The 25,365-nt window shown below is 35.1% G+C and overlaps 2 protein-coding genes across 3 annotated transcripts; one reads left to right on the top strand and one right to left on the bottom strand.

The window, feature by feature from the left end:
• Window positions 1–810: 810 nt before the first annotated feature.
• LOC115974617 (pentatricopeptide repeat-containing protein At1g76280) lies at window positions 811–13,204 on the top strand. Its single transcript, XM_031095040.1, has 14 exons — window positions 811–1,134; window positions 1,242–1,302; window positions 1,499–1,556; window positions 2,585–2,778; window positions 4,027–4,134; window positions 4,483–4,665; window positions 4,795–5,292; window positions 5,546–5,641; window positions 5,779–5,952; window positions 6,840–7,067; window positions 7,673–7,816; window positions 7,921–8,109; window positions 10,908–11,027; window positions 12,204–13,204. The coding sequence occupies exons 1-14, from the start codon at window positions 1,121–1,123 to the stop codon at window positions 12,606–12,608; spliced, it is 2,472 nt and encodes an 823-aa protein (XP_030950900.1). The 5' UTR covers window positions 811–1,120; the 3' UTR covers window positions 12,609–13,204.
• A 2,065-nt stretch (window positions 13,205–15,269) lies between these two features.
• LOC115974616 lies at window positions 15,270–23,753 on the bottom strand. 2 transcript variants are annotated; one of them, XR_004087981.1, is made up of 7 exons: window positions 23,281–23,753; window positions 22,345–22,434; window positions 22,145–22,225; window positions 17,539–17,670; window positions 16,603–16,821; window positions 16,322–16,512; window positions 15,270–15,737 (listed from the first exon to the last, which is right to left on the bottom strand). XR_004087981.1 is itself a non-coding variant. In XM_031095039.1 (7 exons), exons 1-7 carry the CDS (start codon window positions 23,512–23,514, stop codon window positions 15,576–15,578), a joined length of 1,011 nt encoding a protein of 336 aa, XP_030950899.1. In that variant the 5' UTR covers window positions 23,515–23,748; the 3' UTR covers window positions 15,270–15,575. The 2 variants fall into 2 exon arrangements, 1 of the variants encoding a protein (XP_030950899.1); XM_031095039.1 differs by having other exon boundaries at window positions 16,420–16,512; window positions 23,281–23,748.
• Between the last annotated feature and the right edge of the window lie 1,612 nt (window positions 23,754–25,365).

Raw genomic sequence — 25,365 nt, 5'->3', positions numbered from 1 at the left:
TTTTAAATTTTTTCTAGCCAAAAAAATAAATACAAATCATAATGGTAAAAATTTAATGTCTCGCTTGATCTGCCTTATCACACTCTCTCTAGTAAAAGTTTTCCGTGGTCCAAAAAATGGCGGGATGAGAATGAGTTTTGCCCCAATACATATATATTTACATTATATTTATATATATAATATTATTTTTATATTTTATATAAATTATATCTCTAATTTTTCTTTTATATATTCTATTATTAACATTTGTTTTCTCCTTGTTCTCCGTTTGGGAGTCCATAAGAGAATGAAATAGAATTAAATAATTTTGATTAGATGTTTTAAAATAAAGGAATGGAAATGAATGAAATGTAAGTAATCTTGTTTGGGAGCAACATGGAGGGAATGAAATTGAGTCATTTTATGACAATATTATTATTAGACCCTTATTTTAAAATAAAAGATTGAATATATAAAGGTATTTTGGGAGTTTTAATAAAAAAATCATTAAATTTAATTCAATTTCCTCTCATTCCTTCTAATTTTGGGAGAATGAAAATTTAAGGTTTTAAGGGAATAGAGAGAAATAAGGGTCCCCTCCTACCCATTCTATTCACTCCCACTTAAACTTCCAAACAAGGGAATGAACTTTCCATTTCCTCTATTAAAACTTCAAAAAATATTGTAAAATTATTTTTTTCATTCATTTCCATTCCATTCCATTCTCTGCTCCCATCCATTTTCTCTTTTAGAAAATTTGGACATTTCGGCCGGCCCGGCCCGGCGCTCATGCATACAGGTATAAATAATGGGCCGACTTAAAAATGGGTTGCGCAGTAATTCTAAATTCATCATCGCCAGAAGCCACTAACGGCGTCGAAGACCAAAATTACCGTTTGCAATTTCTTGATGGCATTTTTGTAAATATCTTGAGAACCAAAAAAACACCTAGAAGGGGGGTCTATCTTTGGCTAAGTCTCATCGGCAAGTGGAACGCGGTGGCTATATCTAACGGCGAGTCACGGTTCGCGGTGGCTATATCTAACGGCGAGTCAACAAGCTCTACTCAGAGGAACCGCTAGTCGTTTTTTTATTCATGAACAAGCTCAAGCTCTAGCTATACTGAGAAATTTCCAAAAATATGCACAGACCACTGTGAGTATCGCACTACACTACACTACTATAAATTTCTTTCACAATCGGATTAGCATAATCCGTACACATATGCCCTAACAATCACACCGTGCTGTTTTTTTTCACAGAGCGAGGTTTCCTCTGCGTTCAATTGCGGACTCTTTGCTCAAATCGAATCCGCGCCAACATGTATGCCTCTGTGTTATGAATTTTTTCTGATTCTGTTAAATAGTGAATGCTTTCTTTTTCTTTTTGTCTGCAATGTACACTGTTTGGTAGCTGAGAAAAGCTCGGAAATTAAAGCAACTACTTCTCAAATCCTAAGAAAAGAAAGGAAATGAATTTTTTTTTTTTTTTTTTTTGTGACAATCATTATTTTTTACAGGGACGTAGAAATGTGGCTGAAAATATGGGGTACTCACGAGCCCTTACTACATCAAAGGGTAAATAATCTAAGAAGCTTCAATTTGTAATATGTTTGTAGTGGAGCATATAATATAATCACTGCTGTTATCTTAAGCTGTTTATTTGTGCCCAAATGTCACCAACTCTTTTCAAAATCTTGTTAATTTATGGCATTTGGGTTCAGAATTAGGGTAATCATTTTTCACTATGTGGTTAGCATATGTAAATATGACAAAATCCGCTGAAAGATGGGGGTGGTCCTTGTTAATGAAAAGATGAAGGAGAATCGCTTGAGATGGTTCGGTCTTGTTAAGAGGAAAACAATTAATGTACCATTAAGGAAGGGTTAATTCAAGTTGAGGATACGAAAAACTGTAGAGAAAGGCCAAAAATAATATTAGTAGAAGCAGGTAAAATGTATGTGTCAATTAAGGAAGTAACATAGATTGTAAATTTGGATGGAATAGAATGGAGGAAAAAAAATACATGTGGCTGACCCTGACTAATCTGTTAAGATCCATAGCCGACCCTACATAATTTGGGTCTAAGGCTTTGTTGCTGTTGTTGGCAGCTAGCATATTTGAATTATATCTTTTGGTGCATGAAACAAAAAAATGATGTCTGTGTATGTACAAGGTATACTGTAACAATCATCATTGGGTCCTATTCTATATTTTTCTACCATCCAAATAAAACACAAAGCCTTTGCTCTCTTTGTTTTGGGTTGGCTTGTAAATCTGTTTCATCATTCTACTCTATTCTTGGCTGGATTCTCTCTCAAATCAGATTTTAGCATGTGCTTTTGTACTTAATATTGGCCCGATATTCAGTATCTCTTGATCTTGGAAGAATGCATATACATTCAATTTTAACTTTGACTGTATTGAAACAAATGAATGTTTGATTGCTCAGATTTCATGTAGGTTAAAATGTCTTTTTACATAGATGAATCAATGCATACAATAATTATTGGTTGTGGTATGGTAAATATGAAGAAGTGATTGATTGAGTTCATGTTCTTTTTTTCTTTTGAAGAAATCTTGAGTGTGTAGAATTCCAAATGCAGGTCTTGAATTTTTGGTGTATGGAACAGAATCAACTACAAGATCCATGCAGATGCAAATTGTTGATGCACTTCACTTGGGTGACAGAAGCAAAGCATCTAATCTGCTTTTAGATCTTGGCCATGGAAACCACTCATTGAGACCTGATGATTTTGTTCATATTCTTAACTACTGTGCCAGATCACCTGATCCACTGGTAAGCTAAACAAAATTGAATTGTAGTTCACTGAAATATTTGTGCATGGAGGTAGATTTCTGCACCAGATCCTCTATCACTATGAATGAATTCATACCCCTCCCCCTTGGGCCCCTCCACAGTGTTGGTAGAAATGTCAAGCACACTTAAGCACATAGGTCTCTTAGAGCCTAGGTGCGAACACGTGCCTAATTTATTATTATTTTTTTATTATTTTTTTTTTTTGAGAATGGCGTGTCTGAAAGTGAAACGCACATTTTTCATACATGATGAATAATATTCTCTAATATATAGTTTCATACATATAATTAAAGAAGTTAATAAACTCAACATAGTAATATTTTCTCCTATTAGCTCAAATAAATTGTGTAATTGCACAAAGTTTTTATATTCAAAATTTACACAACTTTTTTTGTTATCTTAAAGTTTGTATATATTAAATTTGAAAACAATTATCAATGGCCGATATGATAATAATCTTATCATATAAAGTTAAGACATAACATTCTAAATAATTCTCTTATGTTTTACTATGATCAAAATAAAGTATATGGTTCAGTGAAAATATATGTAAAAGGCAAAGACCAAAAGGCACAAGAAACCTTTTGTGTAGTACAACAGCTAAATAATAGTGTTTTTATAATAAATCAGTGGTCCATGTCTTCAAGATCAAGTGATTGATATTTATTTCATATATTCTTTTAACAAAAAATGAAGGTAAAAAAGTGTGCCTAGGCAGGTTTTGCGCTTCTTCCAAAAGCACCAGAAAAGTTTGTATGAAGCTTGCTTCATTTAACAAGCTCTGCTTTGGCCAAGCAAAATGTTGAGACCTTGGGGCTTTGAGCATTAAGCATGCCAAGTGTGCTTTTAACAATTCTGAACACCCTAATTCTGCATTTTTATTCATTCTTACTCTCACCTTGCCCCACAATGAGAAAATCCTAGCCTGACCTCTGTTTGTAGAGACTTTGAAAGAAATAAAATAAAAGTTAACAAATTGTTCAAACACAATCTTACATATAGTTGTATTCTTAAGTGGAGAACTCTTTGAGAATGCATCTAGTGGTGGGAACTATACCATGCTCCTATTAAATTTGGCTCACCCTTGGAAGGTGAGAATGGTATCCCATATCTTCTACCTTTTATCCTGCATGAGAATGCTCACTGTTGTTGAAACTCTAGTCCCAAAATTACAGATTAATTCTTTTTGGGTGTAACATTAATGGAATTTGTTTCTTTGTCATGCAGTTTGTCATGGAGACTTTGAGGTTAATGGAGGAAAGAGAGATTGGCCTGAATGAAATATGCTATTTGCTTATCGTACGAGCTCTTTGTAAAGGGGGTTACTTGGAGGAGGTATAAGCCAATTATACAAACTTAAGTGGTATTTTCATAATCATTTATATATGCTGGTTTTAGTGTGTGTTGATTAGTTTGATGTCATACACACTACCAATTTTTAATTTTGTTTCTTGGACGGTAATTCATTAGATGGGTTAATGTGGCTGTATCCTAGGAAGGGTTGTGTGTGTGTGTGTGTGTGGATAGGAATTCATCTGTGATAGGTAATGTCTGGAATTACAATTGCAGTTATGGCTGTAATGCATGTACCTTTAAGTTTCATGTTAATTGATACAAGTGCTGTCTATTTCTAAACTGCAGTTATAATGAACTAAACATTCTTGTGTGTTGTACCTTGTTCAGGCCTTTAATTTAATAAATTTTCTTGGAGAAAGGAAAGGCATCTATCCAATTCTATCTGTGTACAATAGTTTCCTCGGAGCTTGTGCCAAAATGCGAAATATATTTCATGCCAATCAATGTTTAGATCTGATGGAGCGTCAAATGGTGGGAAAGAATGAAGTGACATATTCAGAGCTTCTCAAGGTGTGTAAACTTAACAGTATTGGTGTATGTATGATTCTTGTTTTTTTTTCTTCATTATCTCAAAGGCCAAAGTCGCATACAATTATTAAGTGATAGTTATTCTTTTCTTTATGTTTTTTATTGTTTCAGCTTGCAGTTTGGCAGAAAAACCTGTCTGCTGTTCATGAGATTTGGAAGGAGTATGTCAAACACTACAGTTTCAGCATTATTTCTCTACGAAAGTTCATTTGGTCTTTTACAAGGTTGGGAGATTTAGAATCTGCATATCAGACATTGCAATATATGGTGGCTTTAGTCATCAGGGGAAGCATTTTCGTTAATAGAACTGCTGAAGGAAAGCTGTACCCTTACAGAATAGACATTCCTATACCTTCAAATGGTGAATTATGCTCAAAGAAGTTTGACATGAAGGGTAATGAACATTCTATTCCTTCCGCATACCGTAGCATAGAGCAATGCACTACTTCTAGCTTAGAAAATAGAGAAGCTGAGAGTGGAAGACTAGGTGTGCTTAATAGATATGAAAACATGCCTGTAAAGAAAGTTTTGAGGTGGTCTTTCAGTGATGTGATACATGCATGTGCACAAGCTCAAAATTGTGGGTTGGCAGAGCAATTAATCATACAGGTAGGATAACCTGTTCATTAAGCTTGCCATTGTTTTGTTATGCCTGAACCTTCTCTTCTGATAAACCAAATCTTTATTGCAGTGGAAATCACCAAACAAAATTTTTTTTTTTCATTGGAAATTATGTTACCATTGATCTTGCGCATTAATGTTTCACTTTTTCCTTTTGTCCTTAACTTGTCATGCATGTGATTCATTATCAAATCAGCTTCTTATTGTGTACTTACATTAGGGTCCATCTTATTTTGTCTAGATGAAAAATCTTGGGTTGCAACCGTCAAGCCATACATATGATGGTTTTGTTAGAGCAGTTGTTTCTGAAAGAGGTTACAATGATGGGATGGAAGTGGTAAGCTATGTTGGTTTACTTCATAAATCAGTTGTCTTAAGAACTTGTTTTCTTTAAACTTGCTAAATATCTTCTATTTCCTATTTGATCTTTGTTTTAAATAAGAGATGTTTTCTTCTTTCGCCATGATTTTGCAGTTAAAAGTAATGCAACAGAGTAATTTGAAGCCATATGATTCAACTCTTGCCACCCTTTCAATGGGTTGCAGCAAGGTGCTAGAACTGGATTTAGCCGAGTCTCTGCTGGACCAAATTTCTGAATGTTCATATCCTCATCCTTATAATGCTTTTCTTGCAGCATGTGACAGAATGGTGAGTTAATATTTTAATGTGAAACTCTACACCATAGTTATTTTTCCTATTCTCATTCTGCAGAGTTAGTGGAGTGTACCCTCCACTGAGTGTTCACCTCCAATCCCTAAAATTAGGGTTGTTTGTATTTGATACATGGTACTTATCATATGATATGTATCAAATTGGGAGCAAAAGGATGTATATTGTACGAGTGTATAGAATGTGTATCTTCTGATTCATAAACACGTGAATATTTTTGGGTTTACACAAATTTATTAATTTTGAATTGATAAGTTACATTCTCATTGATGATGTGAGTTCCAGTTAGTTCAATTGGTAAAATGTTTTTCCGTCGAATAAGAGATTTGGGGTTCAAATCTCGCCTACACCAAAAACCAATTGTTGTCTTGGGCCTAATGATAAAGAGCGATCATGTGGACACCATAGGTTGAAATTCTATAGTATCTATCAAAACAAAAAAAGTTGCATTTCTCATTGATGCAGGGCAATAGACTCTTAGAGGGGGACTTGTGTTTGGGAAATAAAAGAAGAATAAAACAAAGGATAGGACCTAAGAATCAGTATCTAGGGGTTGCTTGGAATAAGCAACCTTGGTGCAAATTGTGCTTTATGCTCCTTTTATTCTTGATTTAGGAGAAGTTATTGCTTATTTGGCTCTGATAGTAAGATGCTAGGCATATTGAGCAAGTCTTTTATGTTAGCTTGGGTGTCACTATAGAAGCATCATTAGGATTTTTTCGCAACTGATTCTGTACAAATTCATCTCCATAAAATGGTTATTTGTGTTCATCAATCAGTTGAAGTTCACACACTAGATTGCAAATGCTTTCTGGTTTTTATTATTCTCTCCATTAATTCAAAACGACATTACACTAATTCTGTAGGACCAACCTGAACGTGCTGTGAAGATATTGGCTAAAATGAAACACTTGAAGATTCTGCCAGATATCAGGACATATGAGCTGTTGTTTTCATTATTTGGTAATGTGAATGCCCCATATGAAGAGGGCAATATGCTGTCACAGGTTGATGCTGCTAAAAGAATAAATGCTATTGAAATGGATATGGCAAAAAATGGTGTTCAGCACAGTCATTTATCAATGAAGAACCTGGTAACTCCTAGCCTCATTATCGCATTCCTTTTAATTGGAAACTGACTGAAACAGAGATGACTGCTTAAATTAAGATTGAATTATTGCTTTGGGTAATTTATTAGTATTTTTTCCCATACACTTTTCCATCTATTTGTGAGATAACAAGGTGTACTTGTATGTACTGATGTTTACAGAAACCAGTGACATGGTGTTTCCCTAGTTAGACCATGGTCCAGGGTACGTAAATGGTGGCACAGTGCAATTTAGGTTTTCCTCCTATTTAGGATGGACTCTTTGATTATTATTGACCTGGATTGGGAAAGAAAACTTTATTGACTAAATAGTTTACAATTTTTTTTCCCTAATGTTTTCTTGGTAATTAGAATCTGTCTGATGCTATTTTGGGTGAAAACTGCTTTTGTCCCATTGTTGCACTGATAGTATTTCATTTGGATTGAATGGAAAATGATACAGTTCTATTACATTTTGCTTGCATCAGCCTCTTATTATTAACAAAGTGCTTTAACTAAAATCATCTGACCTGAAGCTATTGTGGTAGACATTTTTGTTTTTATCGCTCAGGACCCCAGCTATGGTATTCATTCCATTTTTCTTCTCTTCAGTTGAAAGCCCTTGGAGCAGAGGGAATGATACGAGAGCTGATCCAGTATTTACAAGTGGCAGAGAACCTTTTCTGCCGTAATAACACTTATATAGGAACACCAATCTATAATATAGTGTTGCATTCACTTGTTGAGGCTAAGGAAGTAAGTACTTTCCACTCAACCTTTAATCATTTTAGTTGCTATTCCATAGTGCATTGGCGTAATTTATCAAATGTTTATCTATATTATTTATGGTTGACATGCAGAGTCAGATGGTAGTAGAAATATTCAAAAATATGAAGTCATGTGGTATCCCCCCAGATGCTGCGACTTATAACATAATGATCGATTGTTGTAGCATTTCAAGATGCTTCAAATCTGCATGTGCACTGGTTTCTATGATGGTGCGTGATGGGTTTTACCCACAAACATTAACTTACACTGCTCTCATAAAGGTAATTCTTACTTCTTAGTACTCTCTGGTCCCAGCAGTATGTGGTCTGAAATATTATGCATCTAACAAAACTGTGGCCTTCGAATGTATGTAACAAGAAAGAGGTCGGTTTTAATTAGCTCAACTAATAAAGTTCTTTGTCATTGAATAAGGGACATGAGTTCACGTCCCGTCTACACCAAAAATCAATTAGTGTCTTGGCTTGATGAAAATGAGCAATCATCATGTAGTGGATTCCATAGGTTCAAATCTTATCTAATCTATAAAAATTAATAAATAAATAAAAAGAAAAAGAAAAGAAAGTGTAATTTGTGCAAAGTACTACTAACTTATAAAGTAATCTTATGTCTTAACTTGTTTCTTTTTTCTGTACTCCAAAACGTTCCTCCACAATTTACTTTATCAATTTCCAATATTTTGCATTGATTTAGTTTGCCTGCAAATTATGAACACACTTCATTTGAAGCTGAACCATGGTTGCATGTTAGCCTACCAACTATGCACAATGTTATAGTCACAACTCATAACTGAATTTGGAAATATTACAAATCTTATTCAAATCTTTTATCATTATATCAGGATTGCCCTTCAGATTCAAATTGCCATAGTAGAATTGCAAACCCCAACTAACATTAATGATTTGACATTATGTGCACTATTGGGGGATTTGGCAAATACTATATTCAGTTCAAAAAGTGTAGAACTCAACTTTTTCTGCTATATGTTTCCCTTGCCAAGAAACATTTCTTATTGAAATAAATGGCAGATAACTTTTTTTTTTATAGGTAATAAAGATTTATATTCAAGAACACTACCTTATGTAGAAAAACATAAGGCAGAGAGAAAAATACAAAGGGAAAAGAAAGAGAGTAAAGATAAAGAAAGGAAAAGAAACTAAGTACACAGGAGAGAGCTAAGGAACATAGGGAGAGAATCACTAGAGGTGAGTCTCCAAGCCCTAGACTAGTCAAACAAAGTGCCACTGAAGGAGGCCAAAAGCTGGTCATCCGAACTATCCGTGTCCTCAAACGTCCTCCTATTTCGCTCCCTCCAAAGACACCACATCAAGCATAGTGGAGCTAAATTCCAAATGCTAGACAAATGCTTTCCAGACCAATTCCACCAATCGAAAAGAGTATCCGCAACCAAACTTGGCAAGACCCAAGAAAACTTTATAAGTTGGCTTAACAACACTTAAAAATTTTACTGTTCTTGTGGGAAAGTTTCAGCTTATATTTTTACAAATACAAATAATCAGTTTTATGGGATGAAGTAAGATCACTCAAAACTCAGTTCCATCTTACTAATTGTATAAATGTCTTCTCATGGCCTACGTTGGTCAACCATTTTAATCTCATAGTCAACTCAACTCAGCAATTTTGATCTCATAAATTCCTTTTTGCATATAGATTTGGCCCATATTCTTTCCAATTTCTCATCACCCTAGTGACCCAATCAGTTCAGTTCATAATCTTCTACTTCATCACTACATCAGCAGTGCTACCCTATAGTGCTCATAGATTAAATGTAGTATACCTTTATTTTTGATGAAATCCAGTATATTTATATTCTCTCCTGCCTTGTCCCTTCCTTTTCTGATAGCTACTCCTATCTTGTAATTTTTCAGTGTTCACATCCTTACATTAGTTATTTAAGCATATGAAAGATGCTTCTTGATAACCCAATTCCCAACTTATTTTCAAGCATTGCTTTTCAGGTAATATGTTGGAAGAGTTCCTTTGTTTGTTGTCATGCCTCAATATTACAACATACTTTGGCATTAACAGAGTGATATGTCATAATAGGCGATGATTAATTTTTTTGATAAGTTATCCTGAAGAAAGAAAATTTTTCAAAATTTTTGTTATGTAAGGGCAAAGTATAGAGTATTATTTATCCAAGAATGTGAGGAGCCTGTCGATATATTGAGTCATTGATTATTATTTGTGCCATCAGTTAGCTACTTATTGTTGTAAAGAATGCATGCTAATTTATCACTAAAATTAGTAGTATGTCCGTGCAATGTGCAATTTAATTATAAAATATATGTAATCAAAGAAAATAATCAAAAACTATCTTAATAATTAGTGAGACACTCGAAAAATTAATAGAGTTTCACCTAGATTAAATTAACATCTTAATAATCAATCAGCTACACCAAGAAACGTATTAATTTTATGATGTGTAATACACATGTTAAACCACCACATATGGTTATGAAGAGGGGAAAAAAACCACATGTCAAGCCACTTTGTGCAAACATGAAACACCGCAAACACAGTATGTGTTAAGTAACTTTTGTTATAATAATTTTTTTTTGATAGATAATAACAGGTTTATTGAAAAAAAAGCACAATGAATTTACGATAGTAAATTTTGTTATAATAAAACAAAAAATTATGACAGATAATCGAATTATCTAAATAATTAAAATAAATAATAAACTTTACTTTAGATTTTCCTTGAAACTTTTGGTAATAGAATTTTAGTTGGAGTAGTATTTTTTAAAAATTTCTTAAAAGTTAGGTAATAGAGTTTTACCTAGAGTAAACTATCTTACGATTAATAAGTCACTTGTTATTTTGATAATCAAAAGTGATCTATTTTAATAATTAATGAGTCACATGGTAAAAATCCATTATACAATGTCTACGCATACATTGAACCACTTGGCGCAAAAGGTCCAACTTTTATTATATAGTATATAATATTTTCTATGATTGTCAGGTTTGGTGTTGATAACACAAAATATACACTGGCTATGGAATCATACTCAATACTGAGCTTAATTTGTTTCAGATTCTGTTGGAAGAAGAGAATTTTGATGAAGCATTGAATCTTTTGGATCAAGCATGCTCAGAAGGACTTGATCTTGATGTACTGTTATTTAATACCATTCTTCAAAAAGCATATGAAAAGGTACTGTATCTCATGTCCTCTTCTCCCTTCCCATCTCTCTTCCTTTTAGGCATCAAAACTGAAACCTTTTGCATTTCTTCAATTTCAAAAACTTAAAGACGGTCAAAATAAAAATAATTATATGTCACAGATTGTTTACATTTCACCCATGTTTCTCTTGTCATTCCTTAGATATTGGAAAAGCAAGTTTCGGGTTGCTTTGTGAACCTTGTTACACTATTAATTTTAGATGGTTGCTTTTTTCTCTATTAATTGATTGGATCTGATCTGTGAACATCATCAGTTACGTGTGCAAGCTATCATGCACTTTGTACATATCTACATTACAAAATAGAATTATATTTCTATATAGATGTTGCTGTTTAAAACTTAAAAAGTTTTTAACTTTTCTATACCACAAATCCTCACACAGCACTTGTGCACATATATACATGTTTGGAAATAATGTCTATTGAAATATTTCCTTTTTTAACTTAAGCTTCTAATCTTGTCTTCTATTTGGACAACTTCCAAGATTCACCTGAGTGTCAATGAGAGTTGGAAGGGCAAGAACACCTTACTTGCTGCCTATTTTTGCATCACATTTTTGTCTTTGGGTCAATTGGTCAAATGCATATCTTTATCTGATTTCCAAATTAGCCCCTCTAGACCCTTTATTGCCATAACTACTTATTTGGTGCCCTTCCTAATGGTATCATGACAATACATGCAATGATGCACTTGTTTAATATAAAATACAGCAGATGTAAGTGCAAATTATCTTCCAATGGATGTCAAAACATGTGCCAGATGCTTGCTTGGTTAAATAAGCCATCAATATTTTCTCTCTTTCACACACATTTTTTTTGATAAGTCAACATGTTATCACAAGTGTGATAACTAAGCAGTAAATCCTCAACCAGGCTATTAAAATGATAAAGTACCTTATGTTCGACCTATATAAGTATAGTCAGGGTACCTTATGTTCAGCTAAGAGCCATGTAGCTCAACTGGTTGATTGGTGTTTCAAATGAAAACATTCAGGGTTCAAATTCCTCCACTCCTAACTATCAAATTATAAAAAATTAAAATGTAATTTGATTTATAATTTCTTGGGCATGTCAATCTAGTTGCTTTTTTTTTTTTTTTTTTTTTTGAAACATTGTTAATTTCTCTATTTCTTATTTCATATCTTAGGGAAGGATTGATGTAATTGAGTTTATTGTTGAGATGATGCGCCAAGAGAAAATCCATCCCGATCCATCAACCTGCTATTATGTGTTCTCTACATATGTGGATCGTGGTTTTCACAGCACAGCTTTTGAAGCATTTCAGGTTTTGAGTATGCGTATGTTGAGTGAAGAAGATGGAATTGATCATGAAAAGATGGAATTTGAAGACGATTTCATCCTTTCTGAAGACTCAGAAGCAGAGTCACGGATACTCGAATTGTTCAAAAATTCTGAGGAAAACATTGCCGTTGCACTTTTGAATTTGAGGTGGTGTGCCATGGCTGGGTTCCCAGTGTCTTGGTCACCTGATCAAAGCCCGTGGGCTAGAAGACTCTCAAGAAACTATGATAGTAGAAAAAGAGCTGCCTAATTGATGTAAGAATGAGATTTGTTTGGATCAACTCTGATCTTTTGAGTTGCTCTTAATTGTCATGTGGTAAGGGCTTTGCAAATGTCTTGATAGTTAACAGAGGATAGAGCTTCTTAGTTTATCAGTGACAGCCTGACAGGCTCCAAAAGTATACTGTACAAGTACCAGAGTTATGAAGCCATACTAACCCCAAAAAAAGAAAAGAAAAAAAGAAGCAAGATGTGGAGTCGGTGATACCCACAGGACTAGTTGCAATTTTCTCGTGAAGCAAATCAGCTGACCTTTTAAAAACTTTAGAAAATCCGAGATGTGTGTAAGACTAGCAAAATAAGCTGAGCTGGACAACGAGGAGATGCGAACTCTTAACCATTATTGGTGGTTTTTGTGCTGTAAAATTCGCAGTGAATGCCTCCTTTTTTTTGGGTGGGGCGGCGATATGGTTTGATGTATCATTAATTTTTTCTTTATAATTTACGACCAGCAAGATGAAATTGTTTGGAATGTATTTTTAATTGGGATCATGATTCATTGCAATCCCGTGTAACAGGTCAGAGTTACTAACTAGAGAGAAATAAGATGAGAAGTACTTTGAGCAATGATGGCAGAAAGTTGACTACCTTTACCTTCTTTTACCTCTCAATACATATTCATAGCATCTCAATACATATTCATAGCATTTATGTTTAGGAAGACTCATACTTAAATTTAGCCATACTGAAATGGACTAAAATGCTAAATTAATGTGACTTAACCAAAACGTAGCAACAATAAATGATATGCTTAAAATTTTAGATATTACAACTTTGAGATTTATATATATTTTTAATAAATTTAGATTTAGATTATGAACTTTCAACCCGAACTTGTTTTTTCCATTATTTAAGTGCACAAAAATAGATTGAAGTGGACCAAAATTAAGCAAAAGGACCGAATATGAACAAGTTGGATTGAATGGACCGAATAAGAACGAATGGACCAAATAGGACTGAAGAGGACAATTGGACCAAAGTGGACGAATAGGACCAATGTAGACTGAATAGGACCTCCGTGGACTGAATAGACTAAATAGAACCAAAGTGGACAAAATGGACGGAATATGACTAAAGTGGATCAAAATGGATAGAATAGACCGAATAGGACCAAATAGAACCAAAGTAGGCAGCATGAAACAAATAGGACCAAAGTGGACAGAATAGGACCAACGTCGACCGAATAGAGCCAATGTAGACTGAATGAACTGAATAAGATTAAATATACAGAATTGGACCGGATAGAACTTTAGTGGGCAGAATGAACTAAATAGGACCGAATGAACCAAATTGGACCAAAGAGAACAGAATGAACCGAATAGAACCAATGTGAACTGAATAAGACTTTTAAATATTTATCATTTTTATTTCATTTTTAGGTCTCATATTTCTAATATCTATTTTAGGTTTTTTTTTTTTTTTTTTTTGTATTTTTTAACTCAAAACTAAAGAGTTTAGCCCAAATATTATAAAATTTCATACGTTTCAATCCAAAAATTAAGAAAAAATTGAATTTTTGAGCTAAAATTGAAAAAGAAAACCTACAAAAAGAATCAATTTAATGCTCAATTAGTCTAAAATGCAATGAAGAGGGACCGAAATTGGCCGCATGGACCGAGTGGACCAAATTGGACCAAAGTAGACTTAATTTGACCAAATAAAAATTGTTTAATTTTTAGAGAAAATAAATTATCTTCAAAATTTTTTTTTTTAAAAAAAAAATTATACATTATATTTAGGGGTGTTTGCGGTGTGGTGCGGTTTTGGGCCATTTTAAGCACTACACTTTGCAGTACAATTTAGCCAAAATCATAACCGCACTGAACCTCTTTTGCGGTCACATGTACGGTGCAGTGCGGTTTAGAGTTTAGCCAAAACTATAACCGCACCGCACCTCATTTTTGTGATCACATGTACAGTGCAATGTATTAAATACGATTTGAAGCCGGTATATTTTTCAAATTTTGGGTTTTTCTTGCCCAACCCAAAATTGATCTTTCCCTTTGTTTTGGGCCAAGTTTTTAACTATTGAGCTAGTTTTTCTTTATTTTGGGTTTGGCTTTCCTAATCAACACTTGCTTGGGTTATTTTATTATTATTATTTTTTATTTGGTTAAAAACTAAGGTTATTAAACTACTAATGATACATTTAATATTAAAAAAATAAATATATTAATATATAGAGAGAGTGCAATACAATGCGGTTTGTACATTTTTCTTATTATAAAACCAAAAAATGCACTGCACCATACAATGTGGTGCAGTGTTAATTGCGATGTGGTACAGTTATGTCATTTTGCAAGCGGTTTTTATGGTTTGGTGAACACCCCTGATCATATTCCAATACAAAATAATTATTTATTTCCACGCATCACATGGATCCACGACTAGTATTTATATAATATCTAAAAGTTGAAACATAGTATTTATTATTGCTATGCTTCTATTAAGCCACATCAACGTAACATTTTGGTCTATTTCTGTTCATTTTGGTCTATTTTGGCCTAATTCGGAACATTTAGGCAAAGTGAAGAGATATGAGTGACATTAAGGTGCAAAAGGATGCATGTCTAAAAATTTTAAGCCCCAAAATCTTGACGGGAGATTATAGAAACAGGATGGATGCATGTCATAAAATAATCCAAGAACTCCAGACTCTCTTGATAGCTATAAAATAATTGAAAAGATGCATGTTTGAGACAAAGTACATACGGGGATTTCGCTAGATGTGCCTACAAATATATCTTGGCTTTTGAATTAACATTATCAATCATTTTGACTATTAAGATTTGGGAAAGCCTACTCCGTGGCAAGTTAAAATTTTTCCTTCTCAACCAGAAGTAAATCATCCATGGATTGATCCTTCAGTTTAAAATGAAGAACACTTTGCTCCAACAGCACCTTAACTTCTGTTCTTTGCAATTCCATCCACAGTAATTTAAACATTTTCCCCTGGAGGCAATTCTGCGAGCTTTGGGGTAGTCCCAAGCACTCGTTCCATATCAAAACGGACTTCGATGTTACGAATGCTGTAGCCGACCACCATCAGCCAATAAAGAAGCTTGGCAAGTTCTGGTGCACTAGTCTCTGTTGCACTTGTCTGTTATGATAGATACAAATTTCAATAGGTTAGTGAATATCTCAAATGATAATATATCAAAGAGACCTGGCAACAATCAGTATAAAACAAAATATGAACATCATCCATAAGCATCAGAAATTAGATGCAAGTTATTTGTTAAAATGAACAAAAAAATTTCTAGCATGTTCACTGAAGATTTGACCAGAAAAATTCATGGATATAATAGCTTAAGTTTATGACGGAGATAAATCCAGTTCATCTCGAATTAATATAACATTGGCAATTTGGTTCCACTGTTGCTTAGACCATAAAGCACTGAAATGTTTAAGTCAACTAAGGGTAGAGTCATAGAGCTTAATACTGCCTAATTTCTAAGAAAATATTAGCCATGATTTGGAAATTTTCATGGATGTCAACAGTTGCGTTTTCAAAACATTTTCTGCTCAAGTAATTATCATACTATCCCCTTTTTGATACTAAACAATATCATACTCCAAATAGTGTTAGAATAAGTAAAAAGAAGGAACCCTGTCAAGCAAGATTTTTACAGTTCTGAGACCACAGCTTAATTTAAAATATTTCAATCAACTTCACCAATTTACCATATTGCAACACCAGTATCTTGGAGAATTTCTGTGAATTCCTTCGTTACAAGAGGATAAACTGGAATTTAAACCTTGTGGAAAAGATCGTAGCAAACCTTCATTTGGCTAGGATCCGAAACAGCCAGAAGGCGCTTTATGAATGTGTTCATTGCAAGCACAACATCCTCTCCAGCACTACTTGTCAAATCCTGCAAAATGTTGAAGCAATAAATTGTTGGAGAATCAGGGACACATTATAACAACGATATTACATACAAGAGGACATAAGGTTTCATTACCTTCAGATTCTGGGGCTCAAGAGACTTGAGATATTCCAACAATTCATTTTGCCCATTTAATGATTTTCTACCAACTTGACGATTTAGTTCCTCAACCTCAGCTTCAAGTAACTCTATGTACTTTTTAGCATCAATTTTCTCAGGACCTGAGACATTATTCCACCTAATAACTTCACCTGACACATTCTTCTGTGTACCGGGTGCATAATCTGGCGCATCCTGTAACAGTCACAGTATCAGGTCAAATAGTGTACCAATTAGAGCAGAAGTTAAATAACTATAGTACTTATTCAAAGGACACCTAGAGCATTTTTTAAGAAGAAAAGAAAAGGCTATACTCCCTCAGAAAACCAATTTATACACCTGCATACCAGGTTTTTGCACCTAAAATTATTTTAAAAAATACCTTCCACCTAAAACCTTGTGAAAGAAACAGAGATGAATTCCTTGCATTGTTATTGGTTTAGAAAAAGTAGTCTCCTCACTACAGAACAGCATCAACTTAACCCAATGGATTTTTCATAGCTGACCTGACGATAAAGTCTATTAGCAACTTTGAATGGTTATAACTAATCACAAGGAAGTCCTATCATCACCATGCACATCATATATAAGCCCCAGATGAATTATATTGTTTTTTTTTCCTTTCCATTTATCACTGAGGTACTGGCATACAGCATCCTGTCATAATGGACAGCTACAAAATGAGGCACATGGTTCAAGGTTCAAGCACAAACATCCTCTCCCCTTTGAGTGATTGCAAGAGTCCTTGTAAATGAGTCTCATGAACTTGCGATTAAATTATCTAACAATTTTGATGTTCTTGTTCTTGTTCCTCTTCAAGAGTGGCAATGCTACAAAATTTGTTTCTTAAAGACAAAGAGCGGGTGCCCAGAGAGGGGGAGGGGGGGAGGAGGGAGGTGGAAAGGAAATTGCCTTTTTATCTTGTGCATCAGGAAGGGCAACCTGCTCCAAGCTTTGTTGTAGTTCCAATCGGTATTGTGCATTCTTAAACATGTATCCAGTCATCATGACACTGTACATTAGCTGCGCAAGGTTTTCAGCAACCTGAAAAGTCAAGTGATATTAATAAAACAAAACTCATATTTCAGTGAAAATGTACAACTCAAGAGAGGGGAATAATAATGCTAAAAAAAGCACTCATGAAAAAATCAAACCAGCTTAAAATTTTTAAGGGAAAATACAAATTATACCCCTGCTTCAAATTAGGTCCTGGGTTTCTAATTTTATCAATTATATTCATTCTTTTTGTTCAATTTCAGTATTAGGTCTCCATCTATTTCACACCATTTACTAAACACATGTATCAAAACGTTTGTGTTTTACCAAAGCAAACTGATGCTTCAGAACCCCCCCACAAAATGACATCATTAGTAGACTCTCTCTACTCTCTTTTTGAAAATTCACCAGACCAAGACTGACCATCAAAGCCAACAAGCAACACTGCCACCTTTCCACTCCAAACCAAAATACCACCCCCAAATCTCAGAACCCATTCACTTCAAAGAAGATCAAATCTCAGAACATATTCACTTCAAATAAGAAAACGTAGGGAAAAAACAGAACAAAACAAAACAACGTACCACCCAAATCATAGATTCAAATAAGATCATTTTCCCGCATTTTCTCATGAACCAGACATACCACACACAAACTCAAAAACACCATAACCCAAAAATTTCCCCCCAAAACAACTTTTTTTTTAATCTGTAAGAGAAGAAATTCATTGATGAAAAAAGGTTAAAAGATTAAAAAATAAGAAAGTTGAATAGTGTTCCCATAGTATCCATAGTATACTATGGATACTATGGATACCAAATAAAAAAACCAACACAAGGAGTTTTAAAACACCACATGGCCCTCCAAGGGAAATGTCAGTCCCCCCACTCCTCAATGTTTTGTACTAAGTACTAGCTTTCAATCCTTGAGCTTTGGAAAGAGTCCAGATCATCCTATCCTCTTGAGAATGGCGTATTTTGGCAGTATACAAATCCTTGAGAAACAAGTCCATGAATTCTAGTTCCCAATCATGTAACAAAAAACAAAAAAGAAGGATTTTAGTGAAGCACCCATTTGACACATCCAAATAACCAGCCAACTTTGCTTATTTATTCCTTGCAAACTGAAAAAGTTCTGGCTATTAATTCTTAGTAGTCACCAAGAGCTTTGTAACTCAATGATATTTCTTGGTCTCCTTTATGAGGACAACTTAGGTTTGAATCTCCCCTCCCCATTTATTGCAACAATTGAAATATCAAACAAGATCTTGAGACCCTCGTCTCCCCACCAATAGTCATGCGAACAACGAATCTTATTACCTGTTGCACCTCATATTTTACAAAGCTCTCAAACTCTGCACATCAAACTCTTCACATGTTCCGTACTTGATTTTAACCACTCCACACTAAATCCATCTCCACCCCAAACCACCCAATTGAATGGGAAAACAAACATAATCCCAATTAATCAAATTGAACTTAAATTCATCCCCCAAATCATCCCCAACTGAAATCCCACTGAATTTTACCCATTCTATTTGCAACACCGATAGGCTGTGGGAAAAGAGAGTAAGAGACATAAAATATGTAGGGGGACTGAAGAGAGTACTTTTAATTAAAGTGAGCCTTCCACACTTTGACAGGTATCTCTTTTTCCAACTTTCTAGCCTTTTCTCCATTCTTTCTAGAACATCATCCCAAATAGCCCTAACTTTAGAGAAAGCTCCTAGTGGTCCCAGACATTTTAATGGTAAGGCACATATTTTACACCCAAGAATGTCAACTAACCTTTCCAACCATAAAACATTTTAATGGTAACGTCTTCAATTATCTTCAAACCATAAAACCACCTCAAAAAGTAACAAGGTGCAACAACTACCATACCTCTTTTGGCCTAGAATCACACTTGATAAGTGTATCATCTGCAAAAAACAAGTGTGAGATCCTAAGAATATAACTATTCGCCTTTACAAAAATCTTAATAGGAATCCCCCATCCACAACTTTTGAGTAGGGATGGCAATTTTTACCCGATCCGCGGGTACCCGGTCCGGTCCGACCCTAATGGGTCGGATTTTACCCGGTCCGATTAAGAATAGGGTCGGGTATGGGTTTTTAAAAAAAAAAAACCCGAAGCGGATCCGGGTCGGGTCCGGGTTTTATTAAAAAATCCGAAACCCGACCCGAGACCCGACCCGGATAAAAACCCGGTACTGTATATTACAAAAATACCCCTCCTATATATATAACCCTTATAATCTAACCCTAAACCTAATCTCTCATTCTTCTGTTCTTCAGCATACTCAGAACCCACGCCTCCCTCCCTCCCTCCCTCAATCCTCACCCTCACTCCGACAGTGCGAGATCAGCCAACTCTCTCACCGCCGGTCCAACTCTAGCCGCCGTCCCAAGCCTTCGTCGCCGTTCCAAGCTCTCTGTCAGTGTCACCGGTCCCAAGCCCTCTACTCTCTCAACTCCGTTTCATCCTCGCCGTCGCCGATCTCACATTGTCGCACAGTCCTCTGCCCCTCTCATCTCATCTTCCTCGCACATGGCCACAAGCGTGACACGGCCTCTCGTTCTCCATTTTTTTTTTTTCTGGGTTCAGTTTGCCTCAACCGTGTGAGTTTGTGTTTGTGTTTGAGTTTATGATTTTTGAAAGGGAAAAATGAAAATCATAGATCTGAAAGTTGTGTTTGGTTTGTAATTTTGAAAGTGAAATCATAGATCTGATTAGGCCAAAGAGGATTCCTTTAAAAATGAGTTTAAAACTATATTCTATAAATTTTATTATTTACTCATCTCCATAATTTATATTTTGTGTACTCAAAGGAAAAAAATGCGCAGAGAAATTGGCAATGGCCATTCAAAATTTTTTTTTTGGTTGGGCTGTGGATTGGGCCCAAATCTAACAGGGCTTAACGGGGCCCACGGGGCCCGCGGGGCCCGGCGGAGGCGGATCCGGGTCCCGGGAAAAAAACCAGGTTAATAAATGGGTCGGGTTCGGGCTTCGGGCTAAGACCCGCGGGTCGGGTCCGGGTATGAAAAAACCCGGCCCGAACCCGACCCGTTGCCATTCCTACTTTTGAGATCATTCTACTTAGAACTTCCATCACAGAGACAAAGAGGGGTGAATGGGTCTCCTTAACAAAAACATAGTAATTGCAACAAAAAAAACCACATCAGTATTCAAAACTGAACAATCAAAATGCAAGAATGAATCCACTTCCTTGACTTTTCCCTATAAAAAAGAAATCCCAATTTAGAGGATCATAGGCTTTTTCTAGGTCAAGTTTACAAAGCACTTCGGGAATCCCTTTCCTTCATCGACTGTCCAGACACTCATTAACAATAAATATTGAGTCTAATATTTTTCTTCCAAGAATAAAAGTATTACACATGTTAGAAATGAGCTCCCCCATTACGTTCTTCAGTCTATTCGAGGGGAACTTAGCCAAGATTTTATATTAGGGTAATCAGTCTAAAACATTTTACATTCACTGCCCTTATTTTTTTGAGAATAGGAATAATAAAAGAAGCAAACTCTTTTAAACATACCTTCCTCATGGAAATATTTGAAGAAATTTAAGATATCTTCCTTGACCATATTCCAGCAGACTTGGAAAAAGGTCATTGCATATCCATTAGCAAGCCCAAATCCCAAATTCAAGACCAAAATTTTGTTTCTTTCCCACACTTTCCTACCAAACCAAATAAAATTAAATAATTTTTTTTACCACCGGCCATGGACAAACCCAACCATGGCCAGGAACCACTTGAGCCACCACCTCCCAAATCAAACCCCAATCTAACACACAACCATAACAAACCCTAACTCCCAAAATCACCAGCCATTGCCACCCAATCACAACCCCATGCCACCACTTCCATGTCTCAACACCTCCCCCCCCCCCCTCTCTTCTTAGACCGACTCAACAACTGAATCAAAGACACTCTAAGCCACTGATCTATCAAGCATTCCTCACACCCTGTTGATAAAACGAGCCACTGGCCCAAAATTCCTTCAAATGGCTTCTGTCCCTTGAACTCATCAAACCAGTCACTGTCACCTCCAAATTCCATTTGCCATCATCTTCTGATCCCAACCGCTATGAACTTCAAACTGCAGAATATGCTGCCTACAAATCACTGCCTTGAGAGGAAAAAAGGACGGTGGAGTCCTTGAGAGAAAAGAAAGAGTAAGACTTAAACAAGAGAAGAGAGAGGGTCCAAAAAAGACCCCTTTTTAAGGGAAAATAGCATCGTTTTGTGGGGGCTATGATGTCAATTTGCTTTGGTAATATGCAGACATTTTGATAAACGTATTTAGTAAAATGGCATTACAGTGAAATCGACGGTGGCCAAGAATTAAAAGGAACATGACTTTAATTGACAAAATTAGAAACCCACGACTTAATTTAAAACAATGGTAGAAGTGGTTTCCCCAAAATTTCAATAGCCATTTTCAGGCATAATATTCAATTCCACAAATGCATTTGTACATAAAAAAGCAACTACACTTACAGTGGTAACTGTTACTGCAAAAAATTGTGGTGGAAGTGTTCCAATCATATTTGTCACTGTTTGGCGCATAGCATCAACTACCTGAAAGGTGAGCATGAAAAAGAATTCATTTCCACCAGGAACACATGACCATGGATAATAAAAACCTCCAAGTAACACTACAGCGGCATTATATAATATCGAATGCATGGGCAACATACCTGTTGAGGTGCTCTCTTCACAAACATCTCCATAAATTCTGGCTGCACATTTTTGACATACTCCAATAGAATTTCTCTTCTGGGCTTTGGCTGTTGATTTCAAAAAAGGGACACAAACATACAATCAACTATGACTACAACAAATCAAGCGCAAACCATTCAAATCAAAATATTGGGGAAGTGGGTAATATTTCCCTAGACAAAAATTCCAAAACTTGGTACAGCATGCTGAAGCCAAAGGTTAAGCAGCACTTCACATTTGAGTGCCTTGGGCTGTAAGGCCTCACAATTTAGCTGTGATCTTTGAACCAACATAAAATGGGGTATCATTAAATATATTGCCTAGGCTAATAACACAACAACAACAACAAATCCTTAGTCCCAAATTTTCGGGGTCGGCTATGGATCCTCAACAAGATTAGTAAGGGTGAGACACATGTATTCTTTTCCTCCATTATATTCCATCCGAAGTCATAGTGTCTGTTACCATCTAGGCCAATAACAATGGGACAAAATATTGGAACCAATTATCCTATGGTCCAAGTTATAATAGGAATTTCTCACTAGTTCCATTCCAACTTCTAGCCTGTCGAGAGGGCATAATATTATTATTAACCACAGCACACATCATTGAGGGTAGGAAAAACAAAAATGGTATCTCTTTTTGATAGTATTATTTAAATAAATCTACATCTATCTCAAATTTTCACTTCTAATTAAGTTTTCATAATACCCTCCTCGCCGTTCTAGTATATAATACCATCATTACTAATAACTACCTTAATGACCTACATTATCCTATATAAGCCATGAAAACCACCATAATTTTTTCATTCACATAAGTTCACAAAAAAAGTACAAAAGCATAAATCAAACAATACACTCATACATAAATGTGTAAAATGTATATCTACAGAGAGAGAGAGAGAGAGAGACCATAGCTCCGTTGGGAGGCTTGGAATCGCCGGAGCCGTTGGGAGCTTGGTTCTTGGAAGAATCATAAGCGTGAATTGTGAGAGCAAATCTTCTTCCTCCACTGTGCTTGGTCCTTATCGTGGGGAAGTTAATTACAGAGCTCCAACGATGCGAGCAATGCGAAGAAGACGAAGACGAAGAAGAAGCAAATTGAGGTTGAGGAACTAAGAAGGGTTTCACTGTTAAAGAATACATTTTGATAGCAAATCAAATAATTTCCTTTGTTCTCTCTCCCTAACTCGAACCCTAATTCCTTTATATCATCGCCATTAACAATAGCAGAGAGAGAGTGTGTGTGTGTGAGAGAGAGAGAGAGAGAGAGAGAATGTGTGTGAAAGTTTAATGTCTATGTTTTTCTTGTGCTGGGAGACTGGAGTTGTCAGTTCCAAGAGATGAGGCTCGTTTTGCACGTGTGACAATTGCTGCCGGACCACCGGAATATCGGTTGTTGGAAAAAAAACAAAACTTCAAAGTTCAAATGGAAAATGAATAGTTCATATTAAATTTTTTTTGTTTAGTTCAAACATAAATACATAATAAAATTTTAATAATATTAAAAACAAATTACTGATCATTTTTTATTATTTCCAATAAAAATATTTAGGATTCAAATAAAATTTATTTTCTATTATATCTGTAGGGGGAAGGGCCTAGGATCGTATATTGGGTCTTGGGCTTTATCCGATGACACAAATGAATCTGAGGAGAAGCAAATAATTATGAGATATTTCCGAATCAGGTCCCATTAGTACAGAGCAAATGAAGGGTTGTCCGAGGAGTACATCCTCCTCGAACTTAATGAATAGGGTTCAAAATATATAATCCAGTAATTAAAGTGACCTTCCAAGAAATTTCAATGACGTAGATGTACTTCGCAAACACATGAGATGGAAGAAAACCTGAAAATATCTAAGAGAATGTTGTCACCACCACATTAAATGCACTACAGCTACTTTTCTAACCACATTTATGTGGAGAAGACCTCTGAACAGTGTTACTTTGGCTATCGCAACTCACAGAGAGCTAGATAAGGTGTCTGACAGGACAAACACTCAAGTAGAGATTCGGATAATCAACAAGTGGAGGGTAAAGATTATTCAAAGGAGGATATATAGGGTGAATGACCCTTTCATGGAATGGGGGATCGAAAAGGAGAAAGAAAAAATAGTAAAGCAATCTAAACTATTCTGATATTCTAGAGTGATCATTATATCCAGATTTAACCTCTCGGACTGAAAGTTTATTAATATCAACATCCTTGGTTCGTGTTTGAACGTCATGCAATTCAATACTAGCCGTTGTCCAATTCATTAGGACCTAGTTCTTTGACCAATTTCTCTACAAATTCATTGTATTGGACTCATTGAACCAAAACTCCATACATTTTGGGCTTGTGCCTCATATTGTGACCCTACAATAACTATTGAATTTGTCAAAAAAAAAAAAAAAAAACAAAAAAACAAATCAGAAGATGTATCAACTATCAAGTATTGCATTTTTAAATGATATGACACTAATATTATTCAATAAGAATAAGATGTTAACTATGAAATGGAAGCAAGTTGTTCTCATTCGTCAATAATGTTTGTTTTAGTATTCACTTGACACATGCATCAATTATCATTTATCAAAAATAGATATTGATAAGTGGTTGTGATGAGTATCGATTCTAACAAAGTTTTGAATACCATTTTGAATTAGTTACTAGAACAACATAATTCAATTCTTGTGTGTTTATTAGTATATTGTATCGAACTTACCATATTATTTATATATATATATATATATATATATAATTTGTAAATATAAATACTCCTTGCAAAATAAATATAAGAACTACATCATTCATGCCATCTCATAACCCAAAATAAAAAGTTATAGGATGACAAAATTATGAACAATAACCAAATCATTTAATTTATCCATCTTATAATTGCTCCCAAAAAGAAATATAAAATATTTTTGTATATAAATAAGTGAATTAAGAGCTGAAATGTAATTGATGAGGATTGATTTGGGGGAAGGAAAAAAACTAATAAACTCCAA

The sequence above is a fragment of the Quercus lobata genome, chromosome 2 (assembly GCF_001633185.2).
Source record: "Quercus lobata isolate SW786 chromosome 2, ValleyOak3.0 Primary Assembly, whole genome shotgun sequence".
In the NCBI taxonomy this organism is placed as follows: Eukaryota; Viridiplantae; Streptophyta; class Magnoliopsida; order Fagales; family Fagaceae; genus Quercus; species Quercus lobata.
Note: the sequence above shows the minus strand (reverse complement) of the source record. Positions and strands in the feature narration are given on the sequence as shown.

Coding starts and splice junctions, on each gene's coding strand:
- LOC115974616 (XM_031095039.1), bottom strand. CDS start 23,514: ATGTATTCTTTAACAGTGAAACCCTTCTTAGTTCCTCAACCTCAATTT. Junction 22,226..22,344: donor TGAAGAGAGCACCTCAACAG/GTATGTTGCCCA, acceptor CTCACCTTTCAG/GTAGTTGATGCTATGCGCCA. Junction 16,822..17,538: donor CTGATGCACAAGATAAAAAG/GCAATTTCCTTT, acceptor TGACTGTTACAG/GATGCGCCAGATTATGCACC.
- LOC115974617 (XM_031095040.1), top strand. Junction 4,135..4,482: donor AAGGGGGTTACTTGGAGGAG/GTATAAGCCAAT, acceptor TACCTTGTTCAG/GCCTTTAATTTAATAAATTT. Junction 5,293..5,545: donor CAGAGCAATTAATCATACAG/GTAGGATAACCT, acceptor TATTTTGTCTAG/ATGAAAAATCTTGGGTTGCA.